This window comes from Crocuta crocuta, unplaced genomic scaffold (genome assembly GCF_008692635.1).
Source record: "Crocuta crocuta isolate KB4526 unplaced genomic scaffold, BGI_CrCroc_1.0 scaffold516, whole genome shotgun sequence".
Lineage (NCBI taxonomy): Eukaryota > Metazoa > Chordata > Mammalia > Carnivora > Hyaenidae > Crocuta > Crocuta crocuta.
In genome coordinates this window covers 1,619,682-1,645,479 of record NW_027529538.1, presented here as the reverse complement: position 1 = coordinate 1,645,479, position 25,798 = coordinate 1,619,682, and the positions used below count along the sequence as shown (strand labels likewise).

General features: G+C 44.2%; 1 protein-coding gene across 4 annotated transcripts in view; it reads left to right on the top strand.

The window, feature by feature from the left end:
- The window catches only part of PID1 (phosphotyrosine interaction domain containing 1), a 229,392-nt gene that overhangs the window by 138,874 nt on the left and 64,720 nt on the right, over positions 1–25,798 (top strand). The window contains exon 1 of one of the 4 annotated variants that reach the window (XM_077761339.1): positions 10,348–10,376. The exons of the other annotated variants lie outside the window; for them this stretch is intronic. Within the exon in view, the coding sequence (XP_077617465.1) occupies positions 10,365–10,376 (12 nt within the window). The 5' untranslated portion in view covers positions 10,348–10,364. Of the gene's footprint in view, positions 1–10,347; positions 10,377–25,798 lie in introns of those variants that run through there. 4 annotated transcript variants of the gene reach the window in all.

Sequence of the window (25,798 nt, the reverse complement as noted above, 5' to 3'; positions counted from 1 at the left end):
AGTAGAGCCTATATTCTAAACAGGTTTTTCATTCTCTTTTTTTTTTCTTCTTCTTCATGATCCAACAGGCAGGTTCTGCCGCATGGTCAGATAGAATTTGATTTGGATTGTCAGTTGACTGAATAATTAATAGAGAATTTTTCAAATGTGTTGGCGAAGAATTGGACCAAAAATGAAAGCAGCTGTTATTTTTTTTCTCTCCCTTTAGTAGAGTGGAATGTTGCACTCACTGACACCCCTAACTGTCAGTAACCGAAAACAATGCAGGTTTATTTCCTACGAACACCACATACCCACTGTTGGAGGGCTCTGATTCGTGTTATCTTTCCTCTGAGACCCAGGCTGACAGAGGCACCTTCCTATGAAATTTCACATGTTACAGGAACAAGGAACAGAGCATAGAGAACCAGAGATGGACATTACAATGCTTTAGAAGAGACACACAGCACTGTGGCTTAATTTTATTGGCAAGATCAAGACAGAGCCAAAGCTAACTTCAGAAACACAGGGAAGGGCGATTTTTTTTTCTGAATACCAGAAATAGAAACTGGGTGGCAGTAAATGGTAGAAATATTTATGTCCTTGTACTATCCCAACAGACATACACTTGTACACAGATGGACATAGACAGTTAACCCGAAGCCCAATGATAAAATTAGCCCCCCAGGGAAAATGAAGCCTCATTATGGGAAATATTAGAAATGTAGCTTAGATCAGAGGATATCCAAAGAGATCTTCTCCTGATGAAGGAATAATTAGCCAACAGGTAGTAGAAAAGGCATTTTGTTTCAGGGGATTTCTCTTCCACCCCAGACCCAGTCAGAAGTGATCACAACATAATCTCTGAACGGAGAGTATTTAGTTTTGTCAGCTCATTTAGAGAAAAATACATACAGTTCAGACTTAATTTTGATTTTACTCTTAACTTTCCTTTCTTGGTAAACAGCGGGTCAAATATTAGTGAGAATTATGGTCACAGATGTGAGACATACTCACTGAATCGCATTTTCAAAGTCTGTTGAATTGACTAACAGCAAATATGAAACATGAGAACAAGATTTTTTAAATTTTGATTTTTTAAAGATTTTTTAAAATGTTTAAGTAATGGCTACACCCAGTGTGGGGCTCAGACCCATAACCTCAATGCCAAGAGTCACATGCTGTACCGACTGAGCCAGCCAGGTGCCCCAAGAAAAAGACTTTAAACATTATAGTGATTATAGATTATTAGAGGTGGTGCTATCAGAATTTCTCTCTAAAGATACAGTCTTGGTGCTCTCTTGTTTATAACTGTTTACAGCATTAAGATAATCTCATATTATTTAAAAAAATTTTTCCTTCTTTTATTACAGTGCTTTTTAAAGATTTCCTTTGTTCCAAATAAGTAAAATGGGCAAAATCCAAAGGAGCCCCACAGCAATAAAATGGAGCATTCCAGGTTGTGGGGGATCAGGACAGATGGATTGATGATGAGGAGGTGAATATCTAATGTGGTCCCCACCAAAAACAAAACTCCAGACTTTTGAAACTCCTCATTAGCTCAAGAAGAAAATAAAAAAGTAAAATAAATAAATAACTCAGCATGATTACTGAAGAGCAAACGTTTCATTTGACTTTGTCTTTGCCCCAGGTTTTAATTTATCAAACACATACTGAGAAGGCATCTCATGTTACCATTGGTTCGTGCTGTGTTTTATTTAACGTGTAGCAGAGCCTGACAGAAATCTGACCTCCCACGGCAGCTTTCCCTGAGGGAAGTTCATTACCTGGCATTGGTCTACTCTGTCCACTTATCTTGAAGAAAATATTTGCAAATCATAGTGTGAAGAAATCTAGCAAGTCAGTCATAAAACAGACAAATACCCAATTTTAAAAATGGGTGGGGCGCCTGGGTGGCTCAGTCAGTTAAGCGTACGACTTCAGCTCAGGTCATGATCTCGAGGTTTGTGAGTTCGAGCCCCGCGTGGGTCGATGGTTGACAGCTCGGAGCCTGGAGCCTGCTTTGGATTCTGTGTCTCACTCTCTACCTCTCCCCTGCTCGCATTCTGTCTCTCTCACTCTCAAAAATAAATAAACATTAAAAAAATTTTTTAATGGGCAAATGATTTAAATAGACGTTTCTCTCAAGAAATTATGCACATGGTCAATATGTACATGAAAAGATGCTCAGAGTCTTTCAAAACCAGGACAAATGCAAATTGAAAGTACCGTTAAGATACCAGTTCATACCCACTAGGATGGCTGGAATGAAAAAGACATTAATAACTGGTGTTGGTGAGGACTGGGGAAGGTGAGAGCCTCATATACTGCTGGTGGGAACCTAAAATGGGCCAGCCACTTTGGAAAATACTCTCGGTAGTTCCTTCGAAAGTTAAGCTAGAGTTATCATATAACCCATCCAATTCTTCTCCTAGGAATATATGCCCAAGAGAAAGAACCCCCAAATAAGTGAAAGCATATGTCCCCGCAAAAACTCATACACAAATATTCAGAGTAGCATTATTCATGACAGCAAAAAATTCAAACAACCCAAATACCCAACTGATGCATGGAGAAACACAGTGTAATATAGCCATAAAATGGAAAAAATATTTGGCAAGACAAAGAAATGAAGCAGGGATAACATGTGAGCTACGACATGGATGAACCTTCAAAGTATGATGCTAAATGAAAGAAGCCAGTTACAAAAGACCGTGTATGATATGCGTCTGTTGATATGAAATGTCCCGAATGGACACCTCTCTAGAGACACATAGGAGATTAGTGTTTGCCTGAGGCTGGGCAGGGTGGGCTGGCTGTGGGAGTGACTGCTGATAAGTACAGGCTTGCTTTTCAGAGCAATGGAAATGTTCTAAAATCAGAGTGTGGTGATGGTTGCGCAATCTTGTGAATAGACTGAAAGCCATTGAATTGTCCGTTTTAAATGAGTGAATTGTATGTTATGTGAATTTCATGCTATCAAAGCTGTTCTCTTTCTTTCTGTTTCTCTTTTCCTTCCTTCCTTTCTTCCTCCCTCCCTCCTTCCCTCCTTTCTTTCTTCTTTCCTTCCTTCCTTGCTGCTTTTCCTCTCTCCCCCTCTCCTTCCTTCCTTCCTTTCTTTCCTTATTCTTTTTTTTTTTTTTAAGTAGGTAGATTTCATCCAGCTCCACACTGAAATGTGACCCTGCCTGGCCGGTGTCCTGACTCAGTAGTAGTTGATAATGCGGTACCGTGGGTTCCACCTTCGGGCCCAAGTCACCTCACTAAGGAACTAGTAGTAGCTTTTCACTGTTCCAATGACCCCCCTTCTCAGCACCTCTCCCTCATTCCATCCCGTACCGTCTATACGGAGATGTCTCATGTCCTGCTTCAGAACACAAGGCTGGGTAAACGTTGATCCTATTTGCTAATGAACTTGCTCAAAATAGTATGTAAGCCATCAAATCGGATACCCATTAGGGACTATGGGAGCCGTGCTTCCCCTCGGTGTGCTCTGTGAATGCTGGCACCGGCTTGACCAGTGAACGGTCCAGCTGTGTGATGCTGGAACTATCTAGAGCTTTCTCTAATCTCGGTGCCCTTGGTCTGAGCCTTGGTTTACTGTAGGGTCGCACACACTCTCATAATGAATCAGAATGCCCAGGCATGATGGCCTTGGGGACATGATGGCCTTGGGGAAAGGAGTTGCAAAACCCGGTTAGACAGAAGACTAACTTCCTACTTGGGATTCCCATGGAAAACCATTGAGTCATTGCTGCGTCCCATTGTAGCCTCTGTGAGGTGCCGCTGGGCTTCCTGCTGACACAGCCACACAGGGACATGACTGTTAGAGCCATTCAGCCCAATCTTGTATGGACTGCATTTACCTCAATATTGTAGGCACTGCAGTACGTTATTTTGCATTAATTAATAATCGTGTAGAAACCATCTCTCTGCTACTTTATGCAAAAGAGGCCTGGATTATTGTAAATTATGTAAAATTTTCCATTAACTTTTCAGCTACAGAAATTCCTCATTATCTCAATGAGGATTTACTGTAAATTATAAAGAAAGTAAATACCAATTCTCTTAAAGATGTTTATGAAAATTGCATTTTAGTAGAAATAACAGTCCGGCTCTTTGTACGGCTCATTCTGTACCCTCACGCAGGCCCCTCACCTGGGGCCTTTTTTAGACTCCTGTTCTATCAGCCTGTCAGAAGCCACAGGGTCTTTAATACTCGCCATCTCTTTGCCCTCCTCTGTTTTTCTCTACAGCCATAAACACTCCCTGTTTTCTGTCGTATTTATTTCTTTATTGTTTATCTCCTCTGTAGAGTGTAATCCTCCATAGGCAGGACTCTGTTAATCTTATTTGCTGCTCTTTCCCTAGCACCTAGATCAGTGTCTGCTTCTTGTAAGTAGGTACTCAGTAAATATTTATTGAACAAATAAATAAATACACCTCCTCCCCTCCTCTCTCCAAAATATAGTTTGAGAGAAGAGAGAGGAGACCCCACAGAGCAGATAGCAAAGGAGTAACCCTATTTCTCTGTTGTAACTACTGATTATCCAGCTTCCAGTCCCCTGGTATCAGGCAGACAAAAGGAGACCGAATACAGACGTTTGGAAGGGTCTTCTCATTCAGTTCTGCCCCGATGAGGAGACCGAGGGTCCAAGTGGCAAAGGGACTTTCCCTTGGTCACAACAAGAATGAGTGACAGGATGAAGACCATGCCTCAGACCATGTCATTCGTAGTTCTCAGAAGGTGAAGAAAAACACTAAAGCATTGGAATGTTTGCCCCTTCTAAACATACTAACGACGAAGGTTATGCAGTATTATAATTACAACCCAAGCGTCAACTGGGGAAGTGTCAGCTCCTTTGAGATTTGAAAATAACTGGCTGAGACCCCATCTCCCATGTGGTGGGCTCTTCAGGGATTTGTGCTTGTGGGGAGAGGTGGCTCAGTATTCCCACTTTAAGTAGTTTGAGGTCATTTGTATGCTGTTCCTTTGCTACTTCACCTTCTTCCCAAGTGGCCCCCTGAGGTATTTTGCTAAACCAAGGAAGAAGTTGTAGCCTACTCTTCGGAGGCAAGAATGGCTTCCCTACAGTGATGGTGTTAAATAAGGAATATAAAACATGAAGTTAAGCATTTGAAATATTTTCACCCATTGACCACTATTACTTTAGAGTGCTGTTTTAGGGTGTTACCCTTTGTAGGGATAAATGGTACAACAGAAAGTACATAGACTTTAGTGGGGATCATGGCCAAACTGTGTACTGACAGCATAGTTTTAGATAAAGTAATTACTTTCTTTAAGTTCTAGTTCCTTGGTTATAAAATGGAGAAAATCATACTTACTCTATAGGATACTGAGAATTAAATGAGGTAATATATGCTTTGTTATAGAAGATGTCATGCAAATAATATCGCCACTGTCACTGCACATGTATTTATGGTAGTTTAGGTTTTTTTTAGAAAGTGACTCTATGGATTTTCCAAGCTTCTGTTCAAAGTTATACCTTAGTAGCTGAAACTCCACAAGTGATATTCCCTCCGGAGCGGAAAGGGTGGTTCAGGTAAAGAAAACCAACTTGCGTGTGGTAAGTGAGAAAGTAACTTGAGAAATCCCAGATGGATTTTGTGACGTAGGTAAGTGTAGTTTCATAAGATGGGCCAAATGCCTGTGTTCAGGACATTTTGCTGCTGAGATCTACCAGATTTCATGCCATATTCACACTGGTCAAGGTCTTGTTTCTTGTTTCTTTTTTCTTTTCCTTTCTTTCTTTCTTTTTTTTTTTTTTTACTGACTCAGAAAGACAACNCCCCCCCCCCCCCAAAACAACTGACATGTTAACATTGTTTGACTAGGCCAGCAAACCCATATGTGCCTTCCGATTGCTTCCCCGTTTATGTGAGGTGGACAGTGGTTTTTCTTTCCTCTTTCATTTGCTATTATGAAGTATTGCCATAATAGTATCTCAGAATCTGAGCTCCGTAGGATTGCCTTTCCCCTTCATAGAAGAAAGATTGGGATGTAGAGCTATTGAATGATTTGCCCCTAGTCTCAGAACTGGCTAGTAACAGAGGTAGATTTTTTTCTGCCATCTTATAATAAGAGCGACTTCCCCGGGGCGCCTGGGTGGCTTAGTCGGTTAAGCGTCCGACTTTCGCTTAGGTCATGATCTCACGGTTCGTGGGTTCAAGCCCCGCGTCGGGCTCTGTGCTGACTGCCAGCTCAGAGCCTGCAGCCTATTTCAGAGTCTGTGTCTCCCTCTCTCTCTGACTCTCCCCTGCTCATGCTGTCTCTCTCTCTCTCCTAGAAATAAATTTTTAAAAAATTAAAAAAAAAAAATAAGAGCGACTTCCCCTTGACGTTCTTCTGACACATAGACATCTGAATAAGTAGAAATGAAGAATCTTTTATAGAGCCTGGAGAAAGGGAGAGTCATATTCTAGTGCTCCCCTAAAATAATGTTCTTTATTACCACCAGTCCTGAGTACTGGAGACCTTCCAGATAAGCCACCACTTTCCCTTTTCTTTTATTCATCTGTGTCTATCTTGGGAGGAAAAGAAGAGGTGGATGGTTTGAATACAGAAGGAAGCAGAAAAAGAAATTGAACAAATCGCGTTCCTTTCCTGTTGATTCATCAATGTATTGATTGACTCATCAAGCACTTTTGAGTACTGGGCTCTGTTTTAGTCACTGAAGATACAAGGGTAAAGAAAGTAAGAAGTGTTGTAGTCTCATGGAACTTCCAGTCTATTGAGAGAGACAGGCAGGCAGTATACGTCATTAACTGCTTAGTAACAATTATTACAATGAGGGTAAATGCTTAAAAAAAAAAGAAAAAAAGCACAGGCTACCATGAGCCCTGTAATAGGGCATCTGAACTGAGCATAGCAGTTCAGAAAGTCTGAGGAGGTGACCATTAACTAAGGCTAGAAATGTGAGCAGAGTGTGGGAGGTGGTGTCAGGGAAGGCAGAGAGAGTCCAGGCAAAACGAAGAGTGTAAGCAAGGATCCTGATCTGGTATATCTGGGTCTTGGCATATCTGAGACACGGGTTGACATGAGAAAGCAAGTGGAAAGAGATGATGGAGATAAGCAGGTAGGAGCCACTGGTGGTCTTTGGTCTTGGAAGAGCCTTGGTGATTTTGACCTCTGTGTAGAGCAATGGGTAATTATTAAAAGAGCTCTGAGCAGACAGGAGCGATAACACTCTGGCTGCAGAGAAAGGAAGGGTGGAGAAAGCCAGGGCTACATAAGAGATCTGATAGGAGATGTCCGTAGTAATCCTGGTAAGGAATAATGTTAGTGTTGACTGAGGAGGTGGTCGTGGAGGGACACATAATGGATCTGAACTCTTTTGAGAAGGTGGGCTTGAATGGAGGTGCGACCCCAGGGAAGGGAAGATTTTGGTGATAGCTCATTGGATTGGAGCATGGGAGACTGGTGGTGTGACATGACTCCATTTACTGAGGAATGGATGACTAGAAGAACACTTTTTTTGTTTTTTGACAGTAATACAAGAAGTCATCTTTTGGACTTACTAAGTTAGGCCATTATCATAGAGATGTCAGTTTTGGCCATATTGGTCTTGGGCTCAGGATAGAGAAATGGGTTGCAGTTGGAGCTGTCCACTTACAGTCAGTATATACAACCCTGTGGGAGGATGAGGGCATCAGAAAGAAAAGGCAAATGAGAGAAGGGGACCTGGGCTATGCCGCCAAGAAATAGCTGCTTGGCCTGTTGGAGACAGACTCTATAGGAGATGATCTCTGGCAAGAGTTAGAATGGGGGTGGCCCAGTTGGAAGCCACATTTGTGTATCAGGAGGAGAAAGTCACAGAGGAAGCTAAGAACAAGTAACGGAGTGATGGGTGAAAAGCCAGGAGAATGTGATGTTGTGGAAGAAGGCACAGGGACATGTGTGTGATCCTGCGGGGGGCACGGGGAGACTGGGGTACCATTAGGGTAACGGAGAGCCCAACTGGGTTATCCTCTGGGTTAAACTCTGACATATGAAGTCTCAGGATCTGATTTTTCCTAGCAAATCAGTGGCTCATTACAAAGATAAATAGAATTCCCCCTGCTGAATATTTCTAATGATTAAGATGATTTATTTATTTATTTTTTTTGAATTTCATTTAGAAGCCAGTGGGAAGGCAGAATGAAAATCTGAAGCAATGAAAAACCGCACTCAGGTGACTTGCCCTTAGATTTGAGGCCAGGAGAAAATCCATGTAGTGGGAACTTTTTATAAATGCTGTTTCTGGATGGTTAAGTGGGAGACTTTGACAGTAACCTTTTGAGTAGTACTAGAGGATGTGGGGCATATCTCTTGTCATTATTGTGAACTTATGTGCCTGTGGTTTCCTGATAGTCATTTGAGTTTTGGCTCTGAATGGGGAAGAGTCTAAGGAACATGATTTAGGTGAAAGATTTTTAAAACACAGATGAGGAAGCAGTACTACTTGAAGGCTTCGCGTATTTCCTCTCTTTAAATTTTGCTTTGAAAGGTGTAGGTCCCAGGAAATTTTTTGAAGGCGCTCAAATTGTTGCCTGAGTTTATAGAACCTCCTTTAATTCTTAAGTAGCACACAGCTGAATAAAGACTGTAGCTGCTTGTTTTGGTTGCCTGGTTGAGTTCTTCACATCAAAGAGCGGCATACAGCAAGAAACGGGATTCTCAGTTGGATATAAATTCCAGCGACTCTAATTTTTCTTCCAAACAAGTCAGGTGGCTACAGATCGAAACTCTTATCTTTTCATCTCTCGATAATAATATGTGAAAAATAATACAGAAGGACATAAAAATGTTTACCTTTCAAGTTAAATTAGGTCTAACATGGCCAAGAGTTAGGATGCTTACTTTTTATAGATCCAAGACAAATTTATAGAAAATCCATTGTGCCAGTTTCTAGAGATTCATTGAGACCCAAGTCCTGATCTGAAGGAGCTTATAAGTTTAATGGGAGAAGATGAGTGCATACAAATAATTATAAATTTCTGTTACAAGATGTTTTAGCAACTCAGAGCAGGAACATGAAATGGTATAGAGAAGTATTCAGGGGATATAGTTATGTGAGCTGAGTCACATTGAATAGTCAGGGTGAAGAGTAAGGACCCGGGGGAAGGTGGTATTCAGCATGGGGAGCATGAAGTTGCCTCTAGGAGAATGGAGGGAGGTGTCAAGGTGAGGAGGACCCAGATGATGAAGGACATGCAAGGCAAGTTAACGGGCCGTTGAAGAATTTCAAGCAGTTGCTTGGTAGGTAACTAATGCATTATGGGAGATCATCTGTGGCAAAGTTAGAGCAGGTTTGGAGAGGGGGGGACTGAAAAAAGATGCTATTGGGGCGCCTGGGTGGCTCAGTTGGTTAAATATCTGACTTTGGCTCAGGTCATGATCTTGCAGTTCTTTGAGTCGAGCCCCGAGTTGTTACCACAGAGCCTGGATCCTGCTTTGGATTCGGTGTCTCCCCTCCTCTGCTCTCTTTGCCCCTTCCTGCTTGCACTCACTCTTTATCTTTCTCAAAAATGAACATTAAAATTTTGTTTAAAAAAAGAAAAGATGCCATTGCAGTGGTCCAGATGCAGTACAGAGACATAGTACAAGAAAATGAGTGGTAAAAGATGGCACTGCCTCTCAGAAGCATCCCTAGAGATGAGAAAAAAAGATCTGGGGGCGCCTGGGTGGCTTAGTTNAAGAGAGAGAGAGAAAGACCTGGATTCTAATTTCAATTTTGGAACTGTATTAGTGTCCTCCAAAGAAGATGGAGAAATTTATTTAAATAAATTATTTGGATGACATGATTTGTGGAGGCTGGCTGGTCCCAGATCCACAGGGTGGGCTGGTAGACTGGAGTCTTAGGAAAGAGGTGATGTTGCAGTTTGAGTCCAAAGGCAGTCTGCTGGCAGAATTTCTTCCTGCTCAGAAGAGGTCAGCCTTTTCCTGTACAGGACTTCAACTGATTGGAAAAGGCCCACCCACATTATGGACGATAATTTCCTTTATTTAAAGTCTACTGATTTAAATGTTGATCTCCTCTAAAAACTAGATCTGGATTCTATTACAGACACTTCCAGAAAAATGTTTGAACAAATATCTGGCTACCATGGCCCAGCCAAGTTGGAGGGTAAAATTGACTGACCATCACAGTAACTGAAGGTTTTAGTCAAATTACTTTCCCTTTCTGGGTCCTCTCCCAGCTTCCTCCTGTACAGAATTATGACATTGAACTAGATATCATCTAAGATCCATTCTAACTTTGAATAAAATACATTTGTTCTTTCTTTGCCGTGGAGTTAAGAATGGGTGTTGCCTACTTTGTTTTAAGATTCTAGAATTTTAGATCCACAGGTTACCTTTGGCATCTACAAGAACACATTCCTATATGGATCAGGAGGTAGGCTGACCTACTTAATTTGTGCAAATAGTGACTCCATTCCTGTCATTTCGGGATTTCAGGCTACGTAGCAGAGGTTTTCTGCCAGAGCGCACTAAATCAAATTGCTATAGCTTAAATCGTGTTTCAGACTTGCTAGGAAGCTTTCCTATTTAAAAGACCCTTTGCTTAGGTTCTGTGGGGAATTCAGGTGTTGACACACAGAATTGGTTTTTTGTTATGGAGACAGAATCTTCCGAGACTACAGAGAAGGGGAAATACGGTTCATGTTATCAGGCAGAATCAACGGATTCTGGGGGAGGGGATCTCTTCCACCATAGTGGCACCCCTCCAGGTATGAGACTTTCAGAGATAGATAGAATGTCTCATTCTTCTTAAAAACATGTTGGAAACATTTTTACTCCTTGTGTTCAAGAGAAGCATTTCTAGATAGGTAGTGCATTCACGCAGCTGAGTATACTGGAGGAATAGAGAGGTTTAATAGGGAGGCTTAGCAGTTTGACTGGTGAACCCTGACATGAATGGGGAAAAAAAATCATCAGAAACATTTTCTTGTTAGAAGAGAAACAAAGAACGTTCTAATAGGCTCAAATATTTTGCTGTCCCTCTTTCCCACCTGCCTAGGGTGAGATTTTGTTTAGATTTGTTTTGTAAAAAGTATCTGTGGACCAATGTAGGCTGATGACTCTGGATGGATGAAATAGACTTAGCATTGGAATCATAGATGGAGCTCGGAACATTTTCAGATTAGTTATTGCCTGCCCTCCAATAGCTGAAGTAATGTGTCATTTACTGTCAGAGAGCTCTAAAGATTGTAGGACCTTTAGACACTAATCTCTTCCCTCAATCACAGAAATTGGAACATGATATTCATCTTCGAAGCCTTTGGCCAGCTTTTCTCTTTTCTTGCTAAGCTCGTTAGAATTTTGTCTCTGACATTTCGGGACAATTTTTGAAAGATCATTTCCAAGTTATTTCAAATTACTTTCATTCTTATTTTGATGTCCTTTAATTTATCATATAATCAGGACTTGGGGCTCACTGCTGCCCTTGGACAGGCTATTTTAAATCTGCTTTTCTTCTCAGTCAATATATTCTTTATTAAAAGGATTAAAAAGATTTTAAAAGGCCATTAAAATGTGTAAGCCTCTGTCTCATTTTGGAGTATTGTTTCTGTTGTTTTGTCCACATGGAATATTCAATCTGGCCAAGAGAAAAGATAAGAAAAATAATTCATTTTCTGTTACTTAAATTGGGATTCAGGAGGTCAAAAGTGGCCCTGTTTGAGTTCCTTTGCCTTAATCCCATGTCTTTTCTTCCATCCTTTTTTGTTTTCTAAAAGGCACATTTCAAATAAACATACAACTTTGAAGATTTCTGGGTCAGAAAATACTACTCTGTCACTGTATCTTCTTACGATTTAATTTCTGAGACAATAAAAATTCCAGTCTCATTCGATGTCAGTTTTGTAATGGAGATTCGTGGGAGGTGCCTCAGAACTTCCATTAGAAACTTTCTTCTTCACCCGAATCCCTTCTGTCCGTATCTGGGTGGGATGGCTCTGCCCTTGGGGCTGGGGTGCTGGCGTCTGCTATTTCCCATCTTCCCTTGCCGTCTTGGGCTCCCTCTTGATTGTCCAGGTGAGTCATGGGGGAGCAGGGTGGGAGGAGGTCAGAGGGGAGGTAGAGGGGGGAAGGAGGCCATGGCATTGACCACCCAGCCCCACTGTGCTGCTCAGATTACCTCTCACCCCAGACCATTCCTAAAATGTGATAGGCTAGAGTTTATTTAAGGATTATGGGTTTTTTGTCATTATTTTATTTTAATTCCTAGAAAAAGGAACCAAGATATAATAGTTATGACATTTTCTAAAAAGNTAAAAAAAAAAAAAAAAAGGCTTTGTGTGGGGCCTGGGTGGCTCGTCAGATAAGCGTCCGGCTCTTGGTTTCAGCCCAGGTCGTGATCTCCGGGTTGGTGAGTTTGAGCCCCGAGTTGGGCTCTGCAGTGACAGCATGGAGCTTGCTTGGGATTCTCTCTCTCCCCCTTTCTCTGCCCTCCCCCCCCACCTTCTCTCTCTTTCTCTCTCTCTCAAAATAAGTATATAAACATTTAAAATAAAACGATTTTGCGACTTGCTGATTTCAGGGCTTCATGGCTTTTTCCTGGCTCTGCCCTGTGACAGGGTCCGCCCTGTCTGCCCTTGGCTTGCCTGCCACTGTGTCAGCGAGCCTCTCCTGCCTCCTAGCCCCCCCTACGCCTCAGTGCAGACCCTTCCTGCCAGATGGGGGTCTCACCCTTGTCCTGACCTCCTCGGGGTCCGGTTCCTGGTCACTCCTCTCTCCCAGCAGTGGGTGGGCTGTGCTCACTCCCACACCCAGCTCTGCTCCAGGATCTCCAGCCCAGTGGAGTTCTAATCCGTGCCCCAACCTCACCCCCGCCGCCCTCCAGGGCCAGGAAGGCGCTGGGATGAAAGGTACTTAGATCTAGGTCGTCCTGCAGAGGAGGAAGGTAGGCATGAGGTGGGCATTCTCCTGGATCCTTTCAGGATGCACAAGCAGATGGAGCGACTCCTCCAGTTACAGGGCACCTAAGTGGAGTCCTCATTAATCTGTCCTTGTGATGAGGTGGAGAACCTCAAACAGCTGAGGCGTTAAAAGGAAAAACAACTGGTTTATGACACAGGACAGCCGCACTGACCCGAGTCGGCTTCCCTGACACACTACAGCGCTGGCGAGACGGCAGATGCACCTGCTGTTTGCTCACCAGACATGGATCCGTTGGGTCTGCTTTGCGCACCCCTTAACCCGCCCAGGACGCCAAGCCTCTCCGTGCCGTGGTAGATTCCAGGTGTCACATCTGTGTCCTCTGGATGCCTGTGTGCTAAAGAAAGATATAAAATTTGATTATGTCAGATAATTGTAACCAAAATAGATCACACTTCAGTTTTCTGCTCATAAAGGTTGTATCCGTGGTCCACCCTCAGTAACTCATCCATAGCGGTGATTTTTGGGATGATGCTGACAGAGGACCTAAATCATCCATCGTCTCTTGCCCAGTACCTTCTGTGGCGGGGAGCCCGCATGCGCAAGGCAGCTGCTGGGAGGTAATGATGCAGTTTGTGTCTATTGACTGGCCCACATGGGATTCAGTGCCACAGCCTTCCGTACATTAATGTGCCAACTGGTGTGTGGCTGACACACAGGCTTTTCTACTTCCCTAATTGCCTGGAAAATTCCACGTTGTTTTTCTGACTCCTTGCCACGAGCACACAAATGCAGACTGTGTTAGAGCTCTAGGTTTTCTGCAGCAGGCTCTAAAGACCTCCCTTGCCTTATCTTAAAGAAGGTTCAAGGGCACCTCGGTAGCTCAGTAGGTTAAGCATCTGACTTCCTTGGGTCAGGCCATGATCTTGCAGTTCATGAGTTTGAGCCCCATATTGGGCTCTGTGCTGTCAGCATGGAGCCCACTTCAGATCCTCCGTCCCCTTCTCTCACCGCCCCTCGCCTGCCTGTGCGTGCTCTCTCTCTCTCTCTCTCAAAAATGAATAAACATTTTTTAAAAAGGTTCAAAGATTCTCCTCCAAATAAGTGATGCAGCTTCCAAATTATCATGATAATTTTCACAATGATTTTTTTAAGCAGGAAATGTTTTGAAAGACGAAAATCCATTGTCAGTTTTTTAAAATTGTTTCTTAATGTTTATTTATTTTAGAGAGAGAGAGAGAGGCAGAGTGTAAGCAGGGGAGGGGCAGAGAGAGAGGGAGACACAGAATCCGAGGCAGCTCCAGGCTCTGAGCTGTCAGCACAGAGCCCAATGTGGGGATCCAACTCAACGAACCGTGAGATCACGACCTAAGCTGAAGTCAGACGTTCACCTTACTAAGCCACCCAGGTGCCCCAAAATCCATTGTCTGTTTTTATCCTTACAAAATTCCTGTAAGTCTTGGTATTAGTGAACTTTCTCTTGTAACATTTTATAACACTGAGTTATTATTATTATTATTGTTGCACTGAATTAACTAGGTGATCTGACCTAAGCATTTCCTATGTTTTATAGGTTGTCATAATAAAAGCTGATTGATGGAAGTGTCCTTTTAGAAGTGTCCCAATTTTTGCTAATATTATGTTAGAATTCTTATAATTTCATTACTCTGTTATTGAGCCTGTTTGTGAGATTCTCCAGAAAGAGAAATTTTTGGTTTTTTATTTCCATCACGCAGACAACCCTGTCTGGGCTCCTTGGCACGGACGACATGGCTTTCCTCATTGGCTGGCTTCTACCTGCCTCGAGCCTTATTTCCATCACTCTCTGACTCCTCCTTTGTGCCCCACGGTTGCCAGAATCCCAGCTTTTTCACACCTCCACTCGTTGCTTATGCTGTTCCCTTCCCCTAGATTGCCTTTCTCTACCTTCTTTTCCAAGACTCCTCAGACTTATTCTTCTTTTTTAACGTTTATTTATTTTTAAAAGAGAGAGAGTGCGCATGACCAGGGAAGAGGCAGAGAGAGAGGGAGACAGAATCTGAAGCAGGCTACAGGCTCTGAGCCATCAGCACAGAGCCCACGCGGGGCTCAAACTCATCAACTGCAGGATCATGACCTGAGCCGAAGTCGGATGCTTAACCCACGGAGCCACCCAGGCGCCTCACCTCCCGACCTATTCTTTAAGACTCTACACGGACACCATTTCCTCCAGGAGGTGTTCCCTGACCCCACCTCTCTTACAGCAGGCCTGCCACCCTCCCCCCCCACCCCCCATGAAGAAATAGACCATGTCCCAGGCTCCTTTCCTCAGGCAGGGCGGGGTCACTGTGTGCTCACCAGTGCTTTGGTGTCATCTGTCACTCAGTGCAGTGTGCTCACAGGGGCGCTGCAGAAGGCGGTCACCAAGTTGAGCTATGATGGGAGCATTAGGCTCTTCTAATAAACTGAGGTAATAGTGGATCAAAGCCACAGCTATGATTTAAAAATTTAAACACACGTCGCTTCTGATCCCTTGGGTTTCTGGGTCTAAGGCTTTCCTCTGTTAAGCCAGTTAGAAAATATTGCATTCAATAGATATAGTGAAACACATAAAATATTCCTTTTCATTTTTTCCCGTCTTTTTTTTCTTTTTTTTAAAAAAAATTTTTATAGTTTATTTATTTTTGGGACAGAGACAGACAGAACATGAGTAGGGGAGAGGCAGAGAGAGAGTGGGAGACACAGAATCTGAAGACAGAGCCCAACCCGGGGCTTGAACCCACGAACCACGAGATCATGATCTGAGCCAAAGTTGTCTGCTTAACCAACTGAGGCACCCGGGCGCCTCTTCTTTTTTTAATTTCAAGACAATGTACAGTTCTTGCCAAAGTCAAAAGAGCTGAGAAGGATAAAGTGTGTGTGTGTGTGTTTCATGAGTTTCTGGTCATTCATTCTTGTTTTAAGATGACGTAATTTGAAAAGGTCGTCAAGTAAATACTCTAGAGGAGAACATGTCGGATTTTAATGTGCCAGCCAGACACCTGGGGCCCTTGGTAAGAATGCAGATTGTGGCTCAGTACCTCTGGCGACAGGCCTGTGATCGCGCATTTCTAAAAAGTTCCAGGAGATGTCTTCGCCCACCCCCCACTCCCGTCCTCAGACCACATGTAAAGCAGGGGGGCAGTAGCACTCAGATGGTGTCTCTCTATTTTTATCAGGTGAGACTTTTAAAGCAAAATTGTTTCCTCCTGTTTCAAAATATCCAGAGAACAAGCATCGCAGAAGATTCGGTTATGAGAAACTTGAGCCAGGCTCACATTGTGGGGTGTCTCGGCTTACACAGCACCTGGTGGAGTCCCGGGCACGCTCATGTTGCATAAACAAGATGTGTGGCCTCCTGACGACGTTCAGCTCTTTTTCCTGGTGGGCAGATTTAGGGAGAAAGGGGACGCATCTCATTATTCTCTTTAGTAAAATTTCACTAAGAGTGTTTGGTCATTTCATGGCATCCCTCTAACCCATTCCCACTGAGTGGAGTAGGATATCCTTGTATCCAGAGATCAGGCAGCCTTTCTCACTGGTTCCAGGAAATCCCTGTGCCTTAGCTCCCCGGGGCTCCCAACAACCCCCACAGCCTGGGAGGCTTTAAACAATAGGTCTGTTCTCTTACTAGTCTGGAAGCCGGAAGTCGAGATTAAGGCGTCAGTACAGCTCTATGGCCGTGCTCCCTCGGAAGGCTTCAAGAGAGAATCCTTTGCTTTTTTCAGCCTCTGGTGGCTCCTGGAATTCCTTGGCTTGCGGTCGTGTCACCCCGATCTCTGCCTTCATCGTCACATTGTTTCTCTCCTGCTACTTGCATCACTGGGTTTCGTATTTCCCTCTCACATCTAAGGACACCAGTCCTTAAATCCTGGACTCTTTACTCCCAGATCCTTAATACCATCTGCCAAGACCCTCTTTCCAAGTAAGGTCACATTCACAGCTACTCGGGGTTGGGACTTGCACATATTTGGGGGCGGGAGCTGTTCAAGCCACTGCACCCTGGTTCCTGGATTCCATTGTGAATCCCAGACATCAAGGTTGTTGCAAACACCCTATTCTGTGCAGAGTAGACAGGAGACGCTTTTTACCTGTGTATCGGAGAGGGGCATTAGGAAGGTGTTGACACCGTCTTTCCAGCCCTCCAAGTTATCTTAATGATAAATGGAGAAGGAACAATGGACAGGTATTCGATTTTTATATGTGGCAGAACTGCGCATAGACTTTTTAAGGCTTTCATTTTACCTTTGCAACAATGAGATACTTGTTACTGATGGATATTACAGGTTCTTCATTTACAAGACGTTTTCTTGTAGATAATTGGTCTTCATTTCTTCCTCTTTTTCTCTTTTTATCTATTTCTTTACCTCTGTATCCATCTCTTTATTCTTCTTCTCTGACCACCGGCTGACCGACCTAGCTAGTTGTCCACCCAGCAGTCTGCTGATGTACTCAGTTATTTTTACTCCATCTCATTTCGGAAAATACGAAAGCTTTTTTCAGGAATATGGATTGATAGTGTCTGTAAGTCTTGAACAACCGTTCAATAATTACTCAGCTGATTGATGTGAAGGTAAGGTATTTCTGAGGCAGGTAGAAAAGATCAGTCAGTGGATCAGAAAAATCAGTATAGACACCTTCTTGGTTTCCAGCTAGTTGCACAAAGCGTGACATATTGTCTTCATGTAGAGTAAGCTTCGTATTCCGCTAACTGTCTGCTTGGCTAGCTAGTTTTACAGCGGGGCAAGATGGTGGATGTAAAGCTAATTCTTTTTTTTTTTTTAATGTTTATTGATTGATTTAGAGAACAAGCAGGGGAGGGACAGAGAGAGGGAGAGAGAGAGAGAATCCCAAGCAGGCTCCTCCCTGTCAGCACAGAGCCGGGACGCAGGGCTCAAACTTACAAACCAAACCAGGAGATCATGACCTAAATCCAAATCAAGAGCCAGACACTTAACCGCCTGAGCCACCCAGGTGCCTCAAGTAAAGTTAATTCTTAATTGTCTCATTTCTATAAAGTCTGTTTGGCTGTTTGCCATTAGATAGGTAGGGAATTTGGTCTTCTCTTTCTAGGAGATGGCTAGGGAACAAATGAGTTAACAAGCAGCTACTGGAAAATTCATGGAGTGCAAAGTGATTAGTGCCTTCTAGGATGGTTCACTGTATCTTAATGTATTGGCGGTGGCCTTCCCACACGATTTAGCTGTTTTATTTTAGGCTTTGTCTCAGGATCTGGAATTGGTTGAAACCAAATTTTCCAGAAATCAATATCATTGCATAGATAGGTTTCCAAGAGTGTAAGTGTGTCCGCAGAAAGGAATATACAATTTATTCATGGGTAGAGAATGAGAGCTAAACCAGAATAAAATGATTTTAAATGTTTGCCTTTAAAGCTGAGAAGATGTATCTTGTGTCAGACTTATTGCTATGGAAATATCACACCACCAAAGAAAATGTGCTACTTTGGGTTTTCGAATTATTTGGTCTTAACTTAGGAACTTATGTATAGGTAGTAGATCCTTTAGCGAAATAATGGACAGCCATTTCTTTCTTTAGGTCCTTCCCTATTTCTCCATCTACATGAATTCCATTGTGCAAAGAGAGGTAACGCATTGTACAGTCTGGAGTTTAAGGGGGAGAACAGACTCTTTCTGCGTAGAGAAAATCCAGGCTCCACTTCTCACCAGCTCTGTGGCTTTGGGCAAAGTACTTCCCCTCTGTGCTCAGTTATCTCATCCATCAAATGGGACTATTGGCATCTCTATGTTATTGGGAGAATGAGATGGTTAACTAAGACAGTGCATGTGAAATGATAAGCAGAGACCTGCCTTAAGGCAGCTCCATTCAGTAGAAATATAATATGAACCACATTGGCAGTTTTAGATTCTTGAGTAGCCTCATTAAAAGGTGAAAAACAGGTGAAAATCATTTCAGTCATACATTTTTATTGAACCCAGTATATTCCATATATTTTCATTTCAGCACAGGATCAAAACTATGAATGCGGTACAATACTCTCCTGGTCTCTGGCCGCCACCCGTAGTGATTCAGATTCCCTTGGTCTGGGGTCTAGCCGGGTCTGGGCACGTTTGCAGATTCTCAGCTACAGACCAAGAGTCAGCGCAGTGTCCTAGGCAAGTCACCTCACCACACTGTACCACAAAATGGTTGATGCTATTGGTGAGAACCACTTCCCAGTGTTACTGCTAAGAATGAAATTGAGTTCTGATAATGAAGTGTATTGTGAAATATAAAATGCTGCAGGAAGAGAAGAGGGAAGTGTTACTTTTTTCTCTGAAACCGATTTTTACTGAGCCCTGCCTTCGTGTCGGGCTGGATGGATAATGGACAGAGCGTGATTTGGGATGTAAGACTCAACTAGAGACAAGTGCCAGGCCCATCTGCTTATTAGCATTCTCTGGGGCTCCCTTTGCTTGTCTGTGACTGGATGTCGTGTACAAGGCTGGGCTTTCGTGAGGACTGATAGAAATAATGGACACACGTGCTTAGCTTGAGTCTGGACTCCCCTCCGGGCATTCTGCTGGGCCCTGAACCCATGTGTGGACTCGGGGAACCGGCCATACCTGTGGTAGTTCGGCCAAGTCACTGGTGGCCCTTGGACAATTACATTAGCTGGGGAGCACACACGTCTGTCCCCAGAGCCCACACTCCTTGGCCCTCCTCGTCCACACATTTAGTAGGAACTCTTTTTTTCCTTTCCACAGATGAGATCCCAAGAGATCTGGCCTAATCCGTGTTCAGATGGACTATTTCCTCTGTCCTGAGGGGAGAGATTGAGTTGAGCGTGGCTGAATTGGTTATTCAACTTTTAACTGCCTGCATCTGGAAGGAAACTCACTGTTGCTGATGGAATCTGCCCTCGGGAGGGTGGCCGCTGCCTTCCCACCTAGTGCTTCTTGAGGGAGATGGGCCCCCGATCAGATAGGAGTCCAGGCTAAAGGAAGTACCCCCATCTCCCTGGCTTATGGAGATCCTTTCCTATTATTCTCAAACTGAGGTAAATTAAGCAGTAACATGTTACAACGTTGTGGGCTTTCTTGCACAAAGAGGTTTCTTGAGAGTCTACTGGCCAATTAAAAAAGGCCAAAACCACCTTACTTGTTCTACAAATGCACCCATGACATAAGTGCCTCCCCAGGCATGGTGATCACCTGACTGGCTTACCACAGCTTCTGTGTACTGTTTGGGGACTTTGTCAGAGCACGACATGTGGTTCTGTGATGTCAAACATTTGTGTTTGCACCTCCCTGTTTTTCCAGGTGAAGTAATACAGGTCCAGAGAGGTAGGGATCTGCTTAAAGCCATGTACCTGTAATACATGCTGAGGGAGCGTAAGGCAAGCAGACAGGCCACACACACGCACACACCCCGCGCCCCAGGTGAGATATGTGTGCTGTTCCTCAGGGCACCCGTGGCTGCCCAAAAGCAAAAGGAAGGGGGGAAACAAAGGGTTAACTGATGAAGATCATAGTCCTTCAGGATCCAAGTCTCCATCACCCTCCATAGTGATGGGGGAAACAAAGGCAGAAGAAAATGGCAGATAGAACTCAGTTTCCTTATAACCTACAGCCCACAGACAACTACTTGAGGCTGGCGGAGTAAAAGGTTTCTCCAGAACTCCCTCCTGTCCTAATGCTAATACTTTGCTAGAAAGAAAAAGAACCTCAGCTTGATGATAGCTAGGCCTCTGGGATCCTGGGAGTCTCCTTTAGCATATGAAAATCTCACTGGAAACTTCCCCTGGACTTTACCTCCCCCAACCCCATAGTATAAAACCCTCTCTCCTCATGGTCTCAGGCAGCTCTTCCTGCCCACAGGTCGTGTCCCTGTGCCTCACTAAAATCACCTTTTTGCACCAAAGACGTCTTCCAGAATTCTTTCTTGGCTGTCAGCTCTGGACCCCATGAAGCCCACTGTCACCCCCCAAAAAACCTCATCAATATGTACAGATAGCATTTGTGGATGACCTCCCTAGTCAGCTGGCTGAGAAAGGCTTCACGTGGGCGATCTCATTTCATCCCATCCCTGTGAGTTAAGCTCTAATATTATGCCCATTTGATGGGTCAACCAGGAGAGTACGTCCCGTCTCCCTGGTTCCCCATCTAGGAAGCAGTAAAGACAAGATGAGATGCTGAGACTCTCAGCAGGGCATTTCTGAGCAAGCGCCTCCCTATTGTGTTTATGTAACTCGGAGACTCACGGTGATAATGAACAATTTACTGTGGGGTCAGAGCCACAGGGGAGATGCTATAAGATCGTGTGTAATTAATTCCTAAGGAGTGACACGGTCAATAATCGCTGTATGAATCCCGACTGATTTGAGTCTAATATATTTTTTACAATAAGGTAAGACACATAGTTGCTAATCACAGCTTCACAACCCTCTACCTTTTCTACCAGGAAGTCAATTCTTCATCTAGGTTTCGTTGTATTGTTGCCGACGCGGCGCATATCAAACATTTCATGAAAACATTTAGGTTTACAATGTTGCTTCCTCTGGCTAATCAGTAGGTGTCCCACAGCAATTTGTGCAGGGGCCATTGGGAGGGCAATTTAGTTGAAAGGTCGTCCATAAGCAGGCTGAACCAGGGGTGCCTGAGGGGCTCAGTGGGTTAAGTGTCGAGGCTCAGGTCATGACCTGAGGTCTCAGACTCTCGGTTTGTGGCTTCCGGCATCGCATTGTCCTGCTCTGTGTTGACAGCTCGGAGCCTGGAGCCTGCTACAGATTCTCTGTCTCTCTGTCCTTCCCCCACTCATGCTGTCTCCACCCCCATCTCAAAATAAATTTTCAAAAATTTTTAAAAAATAGAGATCTGTCATCTACAGACTATATGCCCCTGCCTCATTTTGTAGTTAAAGGGAGGAATCTTCGCCCTAAAGAGGTTATGCTATGTTGACGTTCGACGTCTGATGAACGGGATTTACCCACCTGCCTGCCTGCTTGGCCGGGGAACACTGGGGTAGCACCCTCCTCATCTCATCTGGGTGCTTGGTTCGGAGAGACTGGCGGAAATCTCTTCTGGAAGTGTGAGGGCCTCTGAGGCTCCAGCCCCCGAGAGATGACATTTTCTGCGATCCTTTGTTGAAGGCTGTAGGGCAGCTGTGCTGTCTTACGTGCTGCCCGGCACCCGTTTTGCTGGCCTGAATCCTCCCAGAATGCTCTGGGCCTGGTTCTGCCCACTCTGCGCAGCAGTTTTGACTCTGATTGTCAGGTGGAGGCCTCCCCAGACAGATGCCATATATAACATCACCCCGGGGGCTCCTTGCCTGTGGATTGCATCGAGATGGCAGAGAGATTTGATGAGAGTGACTGAGCCCGCAGTCCGTGAAGGGAACACAGATCTCTCCCCGCCTAATTAGAGCCGGCACCTGAAGTAACGCGGAGGCGCTCTTCACATCCATCTTTCCTTTCTCTTCCCTGAGGAATGAGCACAAGCTTTGAACGAGGTTGGGGAGGAGCCGTCTCTGCTGTCTCACCCTCCTCCTCACCTGTAGGCCCATGTCACCCTTTCATCATCTTTTTGCTTCCAGACCCTAATTACCGAGTCTCCGGCTCTGCACGGGTTTTCTATTGACATTATAACAAATTGCCACAAATTCGATGGCTTACAAGGGCACGTTTGTTATAGTAGAGCCCTGGAGGTCAGAGGTCGGGAATGGTCCTCACTGAGCTGAAATCAAGGTGTCAGCGTGGCTCTGTTTTGTTCTGAAAGATCTAGGGGAGAACCCATTTCCTTGCCTCGTCCATCTTCCTGAGGCGGCCCGCATCCATTGACGTGTGTCCCCTTCCTCCGTCTTCACAACCAGCGTCGGCTGACCACGTCTCTCACTGGGTATCACTCTGACACTCCCTCTCTGTCCTCCTCTTCCACCATCAAGGACCCTGATGGTTACATTGGGCCCACCTGAGTAGTACAGAGTATATAAATATATATATTTTTTGATGTTTTTATTTCTTTTTGAGAGCAAGAGAGAGAGAGAACATGAGCAGGGGAGAGGCAGACAGAGAGAGAGGGAGACACAGAATCCGAAGCAGGCTCCAGGCTCAGAGCTGTCAGCACAGAGCCTGATGCGGGGCTCAAACTCACAAACCGTGAGATCACGAACCAAAGTCATTGCTTAATCGACTGAGCCACCCAGGTGCCCTGATAATTTTCCTATTTAAAGGCTGATGGGTTAGCACCCTGCCAATCCATAATCTGTGAATCTGTGAATTACGTGGTAGAGGGGAGTTAACCAACGGAAGTAACGTTTCCAGAAGGTGAGGTGTGGACATCTTTGAGAGGTCATCATTCTGCCTCCCACAGGCTCCTCACAGCCCTCTGCTCACTGTCCTCAGGCACCAGTTTGAGATGAAGAGGAGGCATTTGAAGCTGGTGATGGAGAGCACAGCCTCTTACATCAGAGAGCCTTGGTTCTTGCCTTCATAAAATACTGTCTTCGTGACTTCGGGCAAACTCTAGCTTCTCTGTGCCTCTGTTCCTTGAACTACAAAATGGACATAGTAATAGAACTGTCCTCATAGAGTCATTGTGGTTTGAAATAAGGGGATACCTAGCATTTGGGCCATAGTTAGAGCTAATAATACTGGCTGTTAGTACTTACTGAATTCTCGTCATTGATCATCCAGGGGATGGCTGTGTCCTGTGCAACTTAGTGTCTGCACGCACCTGGGATGGCTTGTGCATTCTCTGGGTGGAGGCAAAATTGTTTTCCAAGTTTGCTTACAGAGGAGTGTAAAAGCCCTTTTAGAAACTTTATTTATATTTGCTACCCTGTCCTGACACTGGATATTGATTATTTTTTTTCACTCCATATCCAGTGTCCTGCAGTCACACCAGAGTGGAGATCCCTCTCCAGCCTCTCCATCTGTGTGGGGAGGAAGCCCTTGTTAATCCGTTTCACCAACTGCTTGGGTTGTGCAGAACATGGGCTATCTCTTGGGTAACAGTCCACCTGAGGGTTTATTCAGTAGAACCAGATTCGCTGTATTTTCTGAGACGTGTGCCGAGTGCAGTGGGTCGGGTCTATTTGATGGAATAAATGTCTGTGTCGCTGCCAGACCTTGTTCTGTGATGTTGGACTTCACTGAGCATCGGGCTTGCCAAGGAGCCAGTAGGTGCAGGGAAGGGTTTCTGATGTAGAACTTTTTGTTGCTGTTCACCCCTTGCAGAGGGCCCCTACCTCTGCATCCGATTTTAATAGTTGTCCATCAGCACAGCAGGCCTGGAGTGATGTCATCTGGGTGCCAGGGCTTTCAGAGGACTGAACTGTGTTGGAGACGCACAGGATCATAGATCTGCCTCTCTATGAGTAGGCATAGAGCATGATTTCTCTGCACTCTACAGCCGTTAATGAAAGAAGAAATCTGGTGTGCGTCTGTTTGTCTCCAAATACTATAAAATTATTGCCTGGGCCAGAAGCAAGGAGACTTTATTTATTTATTTATTTATTTATTTATTTACCTACCTACTTACTTATTACCCGAGTTGCACTGGTATATGTGAGAAGCCTTGCTTTTATCTTCTGAAAAATAAATAAGTAAATAAATAAGGGCTGGATTGTGAGGGAGTCTTCATTTCCTTTTTGGTTTTCTGGTTCCCTTTACTCAAAATGTTGTCTGATGTGATGAAAAGCACCTATTTTAAATTGTAAACTAGCGTTTCACAAAACTGTTAACATATATGACCTTACTGTCAACTGTTAACAGCTCTATTAAAATGGAGTGTGGAGGCGAAAGTCCACGTACGAATGTGATGTTCTAGTTTGGAAATACAGGGAGCAAAAACCTCTGTGAGGAGGAGAGGGGAGGATTATACACTTTCAAATGTGAATGAGATCAATGAAGTGTTTCTCCCAATCATTTTATACTTTCAGTTTGATCCTTTTAGGTGATGATGAAGAGGCAGGTCTTCTAGAAAGGAAACCCAGATTTCAAGCTCTGGTGGAATGACATCCTTCTTTGTGTCATCTCTCAGGATGATTTTTTAAAAATTTTTTTTAATGTTTTATTTATTTCTGAGAGAGAGAGAGAGAGAACGTGAGCAGGGGAGGGTCAGAGAGAGAAGGAGACACAGAATCGGAAGCAGGCTCCAGGCTCGGAGCTGGCTGTCAGCACAGAGCCCGATGCGGGGCTCGAACCCACAAGCCATGAGATCATGACCTGAGCGGAAGTCGGACGCTCAACTGACTGAGCCACCCAGGCGCCCCCCTCGGGATGAATTTTAACTCACAGTTGGACAGTCACATTCAATCAGGATGCTGTTCTAAAATGGGGTTGAAATTTTACATTAATGCGCTTACTCCAGACTTCTAACCAAGTGAACTCTCCCCCTTCTCTGAATTTCTTGTGTATCTTTTTTTCTTTATACATATTCAGTTCAACATTCATGGAATCCTTAGCAATACGTTAAGCTATTGGTGCCTGCCTTCTGATACTGAATTTCCTGCCTCAGAACTGTCTTTGTCAGAAGCCAGTGGGTGCAAATCTGCCCACATAAAGTGGCTAATAAAAACCACATCTGCTGTCTAAGATGTGGAAAGTAAAGTAGGTGTCATTTCTGTGTTTCTACCTCTCCCCTATCCCCGACCATAGACCTTTACTTCTCTTTGAATTTAAATCATTTTTTCCTCCTATTGTAGACCCATGTTCTAAGAATTTTTCAATTGGTTTCTAACTAACTGATTATGTATTGCAAGACTTGGGGACTGGGTTGGGTAGGAGGGAGATTGATCCTTTAAACTGTGTCCATGGTTGGGACACCTAAGAGGCTCAGTCGGTTGAGCATCCAACTTTGGCTCAGGTCGTGATCTCATGGTTCATGAGTTTGAGCCCTGCATGGGCTCCCTGCTGTCAGTGCAGAGCCTATTTCGGATCCTCTGTTCCTCTCTCTCTCTGCC